The sequence below is a fragment of the Akebia trifoliata genome, chromosome 14 (genome assembly GCF_017979445.1).
Source record: "Akebia trifoliata isolate Shusen 1 chromosome 14, ASM1797944v1, whole genome shotgun sequence".
Classification (NCBI taxonomy): Eukaryota; Viridiplantae; Streptophyta; class Magnoliopsida; order Ranunculales; family Lardizabalaceae; genus Akebia; species Akebia trifoliata.
In genome coordinates, this window is record NC_141388.1 from 8,765,415 (window position 1) to 8,780,318 (window position 14,904).

The 14,904-nt window shown below is 34.8% G+C and overlaps 2 protein-coding genes, 1 long non-coding RNA gene and 1 pseudogene across 3 annotated transcripts; 3 read left to right on the forward strand and 1 right to left on the reverse strand.

Annotated features, from left to right (window-relative positions):
• The first annotated feature begins 1,365 nt into the window (after positions 1-1,365).
• Positions 1,366-3,996, forward strand: LOC147386045 (uncharacterized). Its single transcript, XM_086423234.1, has 3 exons — positions 1,366-3,342; positions 3,637-3,689; positions 3,762-3,996. Exons 1-3 carry the CDS (start codon positions 1,366-1,368, stop codon positions 3,994-3,996), a joined length of 2,265 nt encoding a protein of 754 aa, XP_086279360.1.
• A 506-nt stretch (positions 3,997-4,502) lies between these two features.
• On the forward strand, positions 4,503-6,644 carry LOC147386046 (uncharacterized). The gene is made up of 7 exons (XM_086423235.1): positions 4,503-4,850; positions 5,057-5,352; positions 5,440-5,742; positions 5,855-5,962; positions 6,050-6,124; positions 6,198-6,434; positions 6,558-6,644. Exons 1-7 carry the CDS (start codon positions 4,787-4,789, stop codon positions 6,642-6,644), a joined length of 1,170 nt encoding a protein of 389 aa, XP_086279361.1. The 5' UTR covers positions 4,503-4,786.
• A 2,724-nt stretch (positions 6,645-9,368) lies between these two features.
• LOC147386047 (uncharacterized) lies at positions 9,369-12,207 on the reverse strand. The gene is made up of 4 exons (XR_015172097.1): positions 11,990-12,207; positions 11,721-11,836; positions 9,861-10,009; positions 9,369-9,529 (listed from the first exon to the last, which is right to left on the reverse strand). It is a non-coding gene; the product is annotated as an uncharacterized LOC147386047 (long non-coding RNA).
• A 1,836-nt stretch (positions 12,208-14,043) lies between these two features.
• LOC147386048 (mannose-specific lectin pseudogene) lies at positions 14,044-14,568 on the forward strand (annotated as a pseudogene).
• The last annotated feature ends 336 nt before the right edge of the window (positions 14,569-14,904 follow it).

Below are 14,904 nucleotides of genomic sequence, written 5' to 3' on the forward strand. Positions count from 1 at the left end.
TATAATCAATATCTCATAGCTATTCTGAGCCAACTGATTGTTGCTCAACAGCAGCTTCATCTGAATTGAAACTCCACCAAACTTTCATCTTTCCTATTCCAATTTTCTCCACATTTATCCTTGATGATTCATCTTTAACTGGTTGGCACTTATGATATCATATTTTCCTGGTATGCTTGAATCCCTATGTTTTAATGTCCCCATTATTCCATATATAGAGCATTACTGTTTAAGATTTATGCTTATTGTCCATCTTATCTTCCCATGACTTTTATTTTTGATTGCTACTCTATTGTATTTTCTTGTGGTTCCTCTCTATTTCTATTCTTTCTTTTTCTCTTCTGTTTGTTTTACAATGACTAAACAGTAGTCTTTGCAATATAAGGCATTGGGCTATGTGATTGTAAAATCAATGCTTCCTAACTTGCAAACTAAACTTCAGTAGATTTTGACTACTCCTGTGAACTATTGTGTATTTCCAATCTTTCTCTCTAATAGTATTACTTAGAATCTTTGACCGTGTGATTATGTATACGAATATACTATCATGATCAAGTGAGTCTTTAATTTGATAAAATATAAAAGAGCCAACATTAACATTATGAACTGTGAAGAATGCACACGGTTTTGGTTCCCAAACCCAATTGTTAAGCGGCTGATGTGCTAAGAGTGCATAATCATAAAAAAATTTCTTTAAGATGCACAAGAAAAAAGATGGGCGGTACCATACTTGTGTTCTATAACTGCGTGCATTCATAATTATTCCAACATTATATACATTTTCCTGTGTTAACTACCTATTTATAGATTCCCCAACTTACACAAGAAAAAATGCAAAAGCTTCAAGATATATAGCTATCAAATCCGGGCTCCTTTGAGAGAAAAACTAGTACTAGAATGTCTAGAATGCTAGAATGTGGGATAATATTAGCAAACCTTAATCAAAGCAACATATTCACTTTTGTAACTTACAAATTTCATGACCATTCTCATTTTCGTTTTTTCTTTTTTATTTGTTATTTGCTATTTATTATTTATTTGTAGTCTTTGCTTCTATTCTTATTCTCAATTAGATATCTTTTATGGTTTCCATAGCTTTAGTATTGGTTTAAATCTCAAATTAGATTAAGAATTTAAGTACCCATTTGAGAATTGAAACCAATGGTTATCCTTAATTTTTAACGGCATTAGAAGTCCAACATCATTAGTTCATAGAAGTCTACTGATTTGATGGTCATGATCACATCAAATGATGTGAAAGACTATGATTAATGACAGTACCAACAATATATTTTATAATTAGCTTAGACATCGTTATAAAAATATGTTGTTTTTTTTTCCTTTTACTTATCAGTTGTATGCTTGATGGAGAGGTTTGAAGTTCCAAGCAAAGAGTGGATGTCGAAACCTAGGCTATCAGCGGAATACATTGATGGTGTAGTGTCATTTATTGAGTACTTGAAAACGAATAGACAGAATTTGGGTAATGATGATCATTATTTTTGTCCTTGTGTCAAATGTCGTAATACCTTATCGATGAGGAAAAATATAGAAACAATCGCAGAACATTTAGTCTGTGACGGTATAGATACTTCTTACAAGAGATGGACATTCCATGGAGAACATTGGAGGGATGGGGTTCATGCAACAGTCGGAGCTAGTACGTCTGTTCGTCAGTGTGATGAAGATATGATCCCAAGAATGACAGACATGTTGAATGATGCGCTTGGATATTTTTCCAACGAAGAAGATGAAGTTACTTGTATGGATGAGTGTTCTGATAGAAACAATGACCAAGTTCATGATGATTCAATAGATGATACTCAATATCGCCAAATGATAGAGGAAGCGATGCAACCCTTATATCACTCATGTCGAAAAGAGGATACAAAATTGTCAGTTATAGTTGAGTTGCTGAGTATGAAGACTAGACATCAATGGTCTCAGAAGAGTTTTGATGAATTATTGCAAATGATTAAAAGGATATTGCCACATGATAACTCCTTACCAGAAAACACCTACTCCGCGAAGAAAATGATCAAGACTTTACGGATGAAGTGCGAGATTATTCATGCGTGTCCTAATGATTGTATATTGTATTGGAGAGAGAATGAAGATAGAGATAGTTGTCCAAAATGTGGCGAGAGTAGATGGAAACCGGTTAATGAAAAGAAATCGAGGAAAAAACTTTTACCGGTGAAAATATTGAGGTATTTTCCACTAACGCAAAGGTTGAAACGAATGTATAGTGTGCCATGGATTGCGGAGAATATGAAATGGCATTTTAAAGGAGGTCAACAACGAAAAGAGTTTATGTGCCATCCAGTAGATTCATCCTGTTGGAGAGGAGTGGATAGTAAATGGGAAGATTTTGCTATTGAGCCACGTAATGTTCGGTTGGGACTTGCAACAGATGGATTTAATCCATTTGAGATGAAAAAAAACTCATATAGTTGTTGGCCTGTTATGGTTGTTCCATATAATCTGCCACCATCTTTATGCATGCGAAAGGAGTTTACAATGTTGACACTTTTGATTCCTGGGAGAAATGGTCCAGGACATGACATTGACGTGTACTTGCAACCACTTATTGCAGAGCTAAATGAGTTGTGGTCTACAGGAATTGAAACATATGATGCCAGCACTAAACATATGTTTACAATGAGAGCAATTTTGTTATGGGCTATACATGATTTTCCAGCGTACGGTCATTTATCGGGTTGTAAAACAGCGGGAAAATTTGCATGTCCTGTTTGTAGTGAAGGAACAGATTCAATGTGGTTAAAACATGGTGGAAAATTTGCTTATATGGGGCACAGGAAATTTTTAACTAATCTCAACCATCCTTTTAGAAGTCAAAAATCTCAATTTAATGGGTATGAAGAAAAAGAGAAACAGAATCGTCGGTTGAGCGGAGTTGATCTATTAGCCAAGTTGGAAACAGTTCATACAGAGTTTGGAAAATTACCAGGTAAGAAAAGGAAAAAATCTATGAATGATGAAACTCCATGGTCGAAAAGATCAATATTCTTTGACTTGCCTTATTGGAGGGATTTGCCACTTCGTCACAATCTTGATGTGATGCACATTGAGAAAAATGTGACTGAAAATCTCTTCGCAACAATTATGAAGACGAAGGATAAGACGAAGGATGGCCGTAAAGCTCGATTAGACTTGAAAGAAATGAAGATAAAAAAGAATTTGTGGCCGATGAACATTAATGGCAATGAGGTTTTACCAAAAGCTCTTTACGAACTGTCTAATGAGGAAAAAGAATTAATTTGTAAAACTTTGTGGGATTTGAAAGTTCCTGTCGGATACAGTTCAAATTGGAAACAAAATGTGAGTTTACAAGAACTTCAATTGAAAAATTTGAAATCACATGATTACCACATATTTATGCAACATTTATTACCGGTGTTGCTAATGCACGCATTCAAGATGAAGAATCAAAAGCCATTGCGTGCCGTTATTCGACAACTGTCGATGTTTTTCAATGTCTTATGCTCGAAAAAAATCAATCGTTTGGAGCTACAAAGTTTTAAAGGACGTATTGTAGAAACAGTGTGTGTATTCGAAAAATATTTTCCACCTTTTTTTGTTTCTATGATACATCTCCTTGTGCACTTGGTGGAGGAAGCGCTGATGTGTGGACCAGTTAGATATCGATGGATGTATCCTTTTGAACGGTATGTGATGATCAATAAGTAATGAATATTTTTATTTGTCTTATTGTTGTCTAATTCGTAAAACATTATTAGGATGATGAAGAGTTATAAACGATATGTGGTGAACCAAACATTCCCAGAAGGTTCTATCACAAAATGTTATCTTATGGAAGAAGCAATGATGTATGCTATGCATTACATGCCTGATGATTTACGTAAAATAGGAAGTCATCAACGAGGCCAACATATGATTATGAATGATGGCTGTGAACCTGCCTACCCTATTGATAAGAATGGGAAACGTTATGTTCTGAACAATGTGGAGTAGGAACAAGTTCGCAAATGGGTACTTCGTCAGTCTGCTGAGAATTCTCAATGGGAAAAGTATGTAGCAACAACTCAAATTTATTTCTATATTATATGAATTTAAACCTCATTAATTCATACTATCTTCTATAGGAAATATAATAAATACCTTCAAAGTCTTGCGTCAAGGGCTAATAGTCGAAAGACCAATTCACAAGTAGAGAAAGAAATGTCATACGCTCATTGGGTTAGAGAACAACTACATGACGATTTCAGCCCCTTAATCACAAAAAGACTTGCTATTGGCCCAAATGCTTCTGCAATTTCATATAACGCATATGCAGTAAATGGGTATATTTTCTATACAGCGAAATATGAAATGAATTTATCAACACAAAACTCTGGGGTGTCAATGAAAGCTGTAACGAGTTTCCGGGCAAATGCTAGAGATACGAACTATGTAGATGAAGAAGTTACCTATTACGGTATTGTAAAGAAAATACTTGAGTTGGACTACCTATATTTCAAAGAGACGGTATTTTATTGTGATTGGGTGCGTATAGAAGATTCAAATGGGTATATGGTTGATCGAGACACAAATTTACGATATGTTAATCTAGAGAGATTGATGAGAAATACAAAAGTGGACGATGAACCGTTTATTCTTGCCTCACAAGCAACTCAAGTTTTTTATTGTAAAGATCAAAGTCGGCCTACGGAAGCTTGGCACGTGGTTTTAGAAGCTCCAAAGAGATTGAATAAAGATGTAGACGCTTTTGAAGATCCTTTAGCATTTGCGGCAAGTAACGTGGATGCTTTATCATCTGTTCTTAAAGAAGATATCATTGAAAATGATGATGAAAACTAACTATATTGGTACGTTATGTATATATTTATGAAAAATAGTGTGTTACAATAGTAATGATCTACTTTTATTTCTTTCAAATACAAATTCATTGTTGATATTGTGTAATATTTCTGCTTTGGTTGTTATTTAACACACCATTTGATTTATTGCTTTCATTTTTAATCTTATTGCTTTCAAATATTTATACTATTTTTTTTAATGTTATTCCATACAGACCTTATGACGTTGATAGAAGATTCTGATAGCTCGTCGACATCGGATTCTGATAGCTCGACATCCTCGATTCCTACACGAGATAGTCATCAGAGTTCGTCGACATCGGATCCACATTCATCATCTGATTCACGTCTTCATGTGGAATTCAATGCTATGAGGCAATGCATTGGGGATAATTCGACAGACTTATCGACCAATATAGGCCGCTATGCGATGGCACACGTGCCACCTTTCTATTCTTCTTGGAGGAAAGTACCAACAGAGTTGCTTGAACTTATTTGGCGTCTTCTCCAGGTAGTATAAATATTCTATTGATTAGTTGTAATAATGATGAATATTTTCATTATATTATAATTGATTTATTTGTTCATATTTGGACAGTCCCGTTACGATATTTCTGAGGACTACAAGAAGTTCTACCTACAGAAAACTGGTCATGCATGGAGAGATTGGAAATATCGATTGGGGAAGGAATATTGCAGAGTTGGTAATACTGATGTAGAGCGAAAGTTGAATAAGCCCAAAAGTGGATGGATCAAACAGGATGATTGGGAGAAGTTTGTTGATTTAAAATCGACATCGACTGACCAAGAAAAATGTGATAAAATGAAAAAGCTTCGTAAGCAAAATAAAACTCCACACACAACCGGTAGAAAGGGTATAGCAAAAAAGGCAGAAGAAATGGTAAGTATTAATCTAATTATTAATTTACATACTCTGTTTCAAATGTTCATTAATTTATATTGCTTTTAAGATTGTATGCATTTTTGATGTGGCACATTTTTGATCTAAACAGAAAAAATATAAGACGGATGGTCGGCATCCCACAAGAACAGAGCTTTTCATCGATAGTCATACGAGGAGTGATGGTAGTGCTCTCACTCCTGAGTTGACCAAATCTCTCGTAAGTGATGTCATTTTTTTGGTCAAATTTTTTATTTTTATTTTTAAAAAAATTACTTATCATCGTAATGTTTTCATTGTTTTATAGGGTCAATTAAACAATCTTATTAAAGAAGATCCTAGTTTTACCCATAAGGATATCGACCATGATCCTATTTCCATTGTATGTATGACTTAGATTATTTAATTTTAATTTTTTATTTACATACATTATATTAATCATAGTTTGTGCATAGGTGTTTGGGAAAGATGGAAAAGGCAGAATAAGATGCATGGGGGGTGGAGTTTCAAAGACTTCATTACGTTATACAACTCAAAGTCGAAATTATTCGGATAAGTTTGAAAGAGACATGGTTAACTTAACTCAACTAGTTCATACACTAATGAAAGATAAGAAGAAGAAAAAGAAGAACAAGAACAAGCACAAGAAGAAAAAATCATCTACATTTGAAGTTGGAGGTCCTTCTACTCAGGTAAGATGTAAAAACACTTTAACTTTAGAGATTCTTCATTTAATTTTTCATTAATATTTAATTCATATAAATGATGGATTTTAACTTACATATCTAATCATAAACAATAATTCTATTTTATAGGCGACATCAGATTCCACAATTCCTAATAGGCGAGGAGGTAAAGAACCAGTATCAGAATCATTACCATCATTGAATAATGGTAGGTAAAGAACCAATATCTCCTCACCGTAGAGATCATTACCAAAATCATCTACATTTGAAGTTGGAGGTAAAGAACCAATATCTCCTCACCGTAGAGATCATCCTCACAAAAAATCAGCCCATTCCAAAACTTCTAACTCATGTTTTGAAAAATGTTTTGCCAAAAAGTTTGCCATTGAACGCTACCCATATATATATATAGGGTCAGGTTCAAGGGCCATATGAGAAAACATATGTAAAAACAATGTAACATTTATAAATTTTTAAAATATGGCTTAGAAATTTAGGATTGAGCAGATTTTTTGTGAGGATGATCTCTGTGATGGGAAGATCATCCGAAAAAAAAAAAAAAAAATCAGTCCAATGTGAAACTTCTAACCCCATTAAAAGTGATTTAGAATGTGGACCGTCGATTTTTTTACCAATTTTTGTCAATAATTTGTAAATCACTTTTGATGGATTTAGAAGTTTTTGATTGAGCTGATTTTTTGTGAGGATGATCTTCTTATCATAGTGACCATCCTTGCAAAAAATCAGCTCAATCCAAAACCTCTAACCCATATTTTGAAAAACCATTGTTTTTTCATATGTTTTTACATATGGCCCTTGAACCGCCCCCGTATATATATATATATATGGGTGGGATCCATTCGGCACCCTACTCTTTACCCTACGTGTTTTTTCACGCTTTACCCTACGTGTTTTTTCCTACATGGGTTGGAAGTTTTGGAATGAGCTGATTTTTGGTGAGGATGGATCTCTATGATGAGGAGATCATCCTCACCAAAAATCATCCCATTCTAAAACTTCTAACCCCATAAAAAATGGTTTACAAAAAATGGACGGTCCACAATTTTTCAACTTGTAAACATGGGGCTAGAAATTTCGGAATGAGCTGATTTTTGGTAAGGAGGATCTTCTAACTGTAGAGATAATCCTCACAAAACATGTGCCCATTCCAAAACTTCTAACCCATGTAGGACAAAACACGTATGGTAAAGTGTAGGGTGCCGAACATTTCCCTATATATGTATAAATTGATTGCAATTTCAGATAATGTTGGAACGGTTGGGCAATATGATCTCTCGCCATTATTATCAAATCCCATATAAAAATTAAAATAAAATAAAATAAGTAGATCGAGAGAGTAAATTAAAAAAGAAAAGAAAAGGGATCACAAGTATCCAACAAAATATATTTATCACAGTCTGGAGCAAAGCAAAAGCAGCCAAAATCTAACTCTTACTTCATTGTCATGTTATCAATTACACCATCATCCATGTTTCAAAACAATGCGTAAATTAGTCCTCAAAAGGAATTGTCCGTTCAAAAGGAATTGGTCCTAAAATAGGTGGGAGAGGTAGTGAAGAACCGGTTTGATGGGATGATCGATGAGGATAAAACTCCATAGGTAATGCTGTGGATTTTGAAGAACTGGACATGTAGTTTTTCTATGGTGCCAACCGCCATTCAACGTCTGTCGTGGGTACCCCCAACGGACAATGTGTTGAAGATCAATACAGATGGATCTTTATCAACGCCAGGGGCGGGTTTGGGTTTCATTTTGAGAGATAAAGATGGGTTATTTCAGTTTGCTGGTTGGTGTAACAGCGAGCACTACAAAATCATGGGCTTTTAGCGACACTATTTTAATGACGGCCAAAATTCCCATCACCATATACACTACAATCTATATATTTTCGGGTCACTGTTGAGTTTGTGACACCTTTTCCTTCGCGCGTTTATTTCCTAACCTTACGTTTTATTTCTAAAACCTTTCTTCCCATTTTTATTTCCAAAGAGCTCACAACTCTCTCTCTCTCTCTCTCTCTCTCTCGATCGATCCAAAACCTCACCACTCAAGAAAACTCGCCTTCGTCTCTCTCTCACTCTCTCTCTCTCGATTGATCGATCTAGAATCTCACATCTCGAGAAAGCTCAACCTCGCCTCTCTCTCTCTCTCCCCAAAACTTCACAACTCCCTCACTCAAATCGACCCCTCTCGATCAATTGATCGATTCTAGTTCTTCTAAAACGAATCCAATTGGCTAAGAACCAGGGTTTCTCATCGATCACATCAAGGTAACTCTATGCTTGTTTGTTGTGGATCTAGGGCCTATTTCAAACAAGAAAGGTCGATTTTATTTTCCTACTTGATTCAATCGATCTAGGGTATCAATTCCACAAAACCTAAGATCGAAATTTTCTTCTTCAACAGGTGCTACTACTATGGGTTTCTGCTTCGATCATCTCTTGGAATCACAAATCACCTTCAGGTATAGTTTGATTACATTAAACTTAAAGATTTGAAGTTCTCTCACACTCTGGTTTGGTCTATTTCGATTCATTTTTGAACTACGATTTGATATTTCAGTTTTGACAAAGTTACAAACTAATATAACGCAAATGGCACTTGAAATCCAAGAGAGGCATGCAGTTGGTCAGGTTATCTTGGCAGTTTGTACTCTATTTCGGTTTATGTTTTGATATCGTGTTTTTTATTAGGAGGCGCAAAAAATTGGAGAAATAGGGGTGTTTGGGTGTGGGGTAAATATTGCATTCGCCCTTGTACTAATATTAAATTAGGATTATATGTGGAAGCTTAGGCATATAAAGATTTGCATTTGAATATGAATAATTAATCCATATATAAACAATGCAAAAATATATGGATGTAAAACAGGTCCTTGATTCAAACCCATTGCAAATGTAAAGTTGTTTCACCACCAACTCTTCTCAGGACAATTGAGACTTGAGTAGCTCATAAGTGTTGAATAAATGCTAGAAGATAGACCAGGCAAAAGAAACATGAGCAGAACTCGAATGGCCCTCATCTTCCAGTTTAAATGGACGGATCTAGTAGTCATGATGGCATAACCCACTGCAATAGCCTAAAAATATTAACAACCCAACTTGGAGTTAAAAGAAAATCTTATATGCCCAAGAATGTGTTAATAACTGAAACAATGACTACAAATGAAAGTAACTTTTTTTCTTTCATATCCAGAATTTCAGGAACCAGATGATATGAGAGTGCTGACAGGTTTTATATATTTATTTATTTATTTGATAGATAAGCAGTGAAGAGTTATGTCTGTGGCATATTGGCATGACTAGTCACGTGGAAGTATGTACAAATGAAATAATAAGGTCATTGGATCTGGATTCAGGAAAGAAACAAACAATGTTGTTGGAAATTGGAAATTGGAAAGAAAGACTCACTTCTAGAATGACAGAAAAAATGTTAAGATTCCTAGCCATTCTTGTCCACGTTAAACCCAGGTTGATTACAACCTCATTTGGATACCTTTTCTTCCTTCTCATGCTGCAATTCCACAAGCTTGATCTGTTTTGTTGAGTAAACACACTTCCTATCAAATACAAAAACAGATGTATATTTGCTTAGATGATATAATTCACTATAATAACATTATTAGACAAACAGAAGATCTATTATTCTCAAATAAGATGGATATAATATCTATCAAAATACCCCTATTTGTAATTTTTCCCCTCAACATCTTCTCCAATACTAACATCCCAATCTATTATGTTTTGCTGCCCATTTTCTTCCCTTATCCATCAACTGACACCAGAAACATCTTCAACAATTAAGAAATGCCATCATTTACAAATTTAATGGGTTCAAAATTTGTAACATTTTATTTTATTTGTGTTATTTGATTAATGAAACCACTAAATACCTATAAGTACAATTTATTTACCTTTTAAGACCAAAACTGCTTCTTATGTAAGGGACAATATAATTATCTAAACACAATCTTATATACAATTTTTTGTTTTTTTACCCAAGCCTAGCAATCACAGAAAAATAGTTTAGCTCTAAAAAGTAATTTATGATTTGTCACCAAACATCTAATTTCGAAGTATTTTATTGAAACTCTTCAAGTGGAAGCAGCCCTACCCCCAAGTCCTTTGGCAACATACGTGTAGCAGCGTTTTCTTCAGAACATGTTGGCTTATTGATACATTCACTAAGTTTATTATAATAAAAAATGATCATATATAATAACCATACACTGTATTTCTTGATGATTATCATCTGAGAATTTCTTATTTCTGCAGGACACATAGTAGAAATTGACCCACTGATACAGATGCACAACACATCGCATATATGGCATCAAATGGATATTTAGCCAAGTTTTTACAGTATAGATACTGAAAAAGTGAGGGAATTAAAAACTCAATGCACAAGCATGTAACACAATAATCAACAAACATGTTTACCTCATGTTGGCCGTAATTAGTATCCACAATTAGAGGAAAATCAGGTTTCAACAAGAAACCTATTTCTTAGCAAAATGCTGACAAACTTTTTCCAACAAACAAACAGACCATAAGGTAAATGCATTAGCTGAAAATTATTGTTCATAACCTCATATCATGAAATCAAAACTCCACAGGATTTGGGAGGGAATAGAGCCCAAGCATTGAGGAAATAAAGGTCTTAGTTTCCAAACATTAGTACAAACAGAGAGGCACCATATTACTCTTATTTTCATTAATTGTCCATTTTTATTCATATTACTCTCATTTTCATTAATTGTCCATTTTTATTCTTTCGTAACAGAAATGTACCTTTTGCTTACCCAATTAAGACACACCCCTTACGCATAAGGATCATGCCCCAAGACTTGGCCGGCTGATTGGTTCGATATTTCTGGTCCACAGACTTAATCAAGTCCATGTCTTCCTTGCTTAATTCAAAATCGAACACTTTGAAATTCTCAGTACACTTAATTATGCTGATGTCTAACACAATTTTAAAGAAAAAATTAATTTATTGGGTATGTGATGTAGGACCATGATGGTTAACTAAATGGAAGGTCTGAGATTAAGAATAGATTACTTAAAGCAAAAAAAATAAAAAATAAATTTGTCATTCATCCAGAATACAAAGAATATCAAATAAATAATTATGTTGAAATTCCAATGTAAATCAGAACTTTGAGATAATAGAACAAACAAAACTGTGTTTAATCACATCTAAAAATCTAAATCTTCAATCCAAATCCCTAATACAATCTAGATAAAGAAAAGAGAGATTAGAGATAGTACCTAGCCCGAGAGATCAATTGAGCGAGCGACTGAGCAAGAGAGAGTTGAGATCGAGCGAGAATGACTGAGATCAAGCGAGCGACTGAGCGAGAGAGAGATGAGATCAAGACGATCGACTGAGAGAGAGATGAGAGAGCGATTGAGATCAGAGAGATGATATCGATTAAAACCCGAAAATTAGAAAACGAAGAACATGAAATCGAAACGAAAGAAAGAGAAGAAAAACCAGAAAAATCGAAACATTAGAAGAACAGAGAAGCAGATCTTACGTTGGATTAAGCTTCTTGTGAGCGATAGAGCCTTTTGGAGGTCATCTCATGGCATCTTCTCTTGAAAGTTGAAACAGATCGAGAAGAGTTTCAAAGTGAGAAATAGAGAGGAAAGCCACTGAGATCAGAGAGATGATCGATTGAGAGAGAGAGACTAGAGAGCGACTGAGATCAGAGACAAGAGAGTGAGAGAGAGAGAGAGAGAGACGAGAGAGAGAGTCGAGTGAGAGAGACGGTTGAGAGAGATGGATCAGACTTTCGTTCCATCTAAATAAACGGATATGGGTCGGATAAAACGGTTTAATACCATTTTTTAATAAAAACGGCTTAATACCGTTTTACCCTTATGTTCCAATTTTACATTTTTTTTTTGTAGTGGTAAGCCACATCAACTATGTGCAATTCTTTGGTGATTTACATAAGAATTGGTGTGGCATTAGTGAAAGTTGGTGTGACAATAATATCTCTCTTAAATAATCTGCTTCAAACAGTTTTCAGACCAGCTCAAGCATAAGGCCACTTAGTCAATCCCCTAACGCCCTACAATTTGAGAAGGCCCCTAAAAACGTTTTTAACAGTTATTCTGCTTATTTCAAAAAAATGTTTTACTATTATTACGGTGTTTATAAAAAATAGAAAGTTATTATACTCTCTTGTAGTTGGATACGTTGGCATTGTGAGAGTTTTCCAAAATATATATATCATTACTAAAAGATCTCCCAAAAGATCTCTTCGGTAAGGTTCCCACAAATCCCAATTTCTAAATAAAACAAATTCTTTTGTCTACATCTCTCTCTTACACGATGCATCAATTTAAAAAAAAAAAAAATTCCAACTAGCCTTACTAAGTTAGCAAAGATTTCACACTTACTAAGGGTCCTTGGGCTCACTATGTGCCATCCAAAAACATGATCCGGTGCTTCACGGTTGTAGAGGAAAAATCTTTATGAATTTCAAAGAAACAAATCCAAACAAAATCATTTTTCACAGTTGAATTATAATTTTAAATTTGAGAGTTATGTGGAAGTTCGGTGGCCGTCCATTTTCAAAAAAATGGATCATTTGTAAAAGAAAAATAATTGAAATTCTTTGGATCAGATTCATATAAAGATTAATGAGGAATGCACACAGTCTTGGTCTTCCAAATTTTGTTGTCAACAAACACCAATTCAGGCATTTCCCATTATGGTAGTAAAGCTTTAAATAGTAATTATTATTTTTATAATGTCAAAGATATTGAGTATTATCTCATCAATGAAGTGTTAATGCATAGAACATTGCCTTGGAAAACAAATTCAAGAATTGAAACAGTAAGAAATCATGCTCTGTCACAGATCCTTAATTTAATAATATTCAGATTCTAGAGGAAGGTCAGAAATATTATTTTCTAAATAAATTATTGATAGTCAGAATCAGAGAGACAATCTAAAGTTATTCCTTGTAAGAATTTAAATGTCTGAGGACTATGTGTATATGACAAAAAATCCATCTCCAAACAAAGCTTAAAATATCATTAAAAACATAAAAATAGAGAAAAAAATTGAATGAATAATAATGATTTTCTCATAGAAGGAATGTGTTTGCCTTTGTTTAGTTAAAAAGTCTAACTTCACAAAATCATTCGAAACTGTAGCAGATAGTTCAGCAAGGACGCACCTCAATTTAGAGTGGAGAAGTCTCTCTCAAAACCACTCTATGTCTGTGAAGGTTATAGACGAATGAGAGTTATTCGAGAAGAGCAATAGAGCTTTGACGAGAGAGAGTGTAATGAGCAATCCTGCCACGTTTCACGCTTGTCTGTTATTAAGAATTGCGACTCGTTAGGTAGCAAATTGGTTACTCACGTGTATGTTGTGTGTCAATCCAGTTTGATGAACAGAACAAATAACGATCCGCAGAAGAAAAAAAAAAAATTTGTACACGTGTAGGTAAGCTGAATGTATTAATAAATTAATATGTGGTTAGAAAAGTCCTCTCCCCATCTATAAATGACCCCCCGTCCCCCCAACTTATGGTCACACTCACGCATAGACAACAAACTTTGAGAAATAAATATGGCTATTTCTTCTCATCTTCCCAAATCCATGCTCACCTCTACTCTTCTCCTCCTCTCCATCTTCCTCACTCTCAACCAACGCTACTGTGAGGCTCAGGGTTATCCCAATAATGTTTTATACAGCCCCAACTCTCTAGGTACTGGGGCCAGTCTTGACTCTGGTAATTACTTCTTAAAAATGCAATACGATTGCAATCTTGTACTTTATGAGCGCGGAACCGCGGTGTGGAGTTCTAACACGATGGGTAAGGGGAGAACTTGCCGTTGTGCAATGCAGAGTGATGGGAATCTTGTGATTTATAACGAGAAAGACATTGCAGTATGGGCTTCTAACACTTGGCATAGGTCGATGGGTAACTATGTCCTGGTTCTTCAGAGCGACAGGAATTTAGTTATCTATGGTGGTGCAGAATGGTCTACCCACACTAACTCCTTTGGCATGGGGGTCTCGGTGAATAAGCGAAATGAATCTAAGAATATCACATCCACCAACACTCATACTAAGGTTTCTACTAATGCTTGAGAGTTCAAACTTAAAACTTATCCTAAGCTTATCTAGCTATATCTGTGACGTACCTTAATTTCCCTAAGGCATGTTTAGTGCCATTGTAATTGTTGTTTTTCCTAGTTCTTCACGTCATGTGGTACGTAAGTACCTTAAGTTGTCTGTTTAATGTGATCAATGTTATGTTTTATGAAAAAATATATATGTTATGTAATGTTGCTTATCTTTTTCTTTGTTATAATTTCGAGTGCGTGGACCTTTGGGGTTTGTATAAGTCTTGCAGGATGTCAGTGTCACGCAGCGGAAAGAAAGAGAGAAACTTAGACGGCGGACGTAACAGTTACATTTTTATTA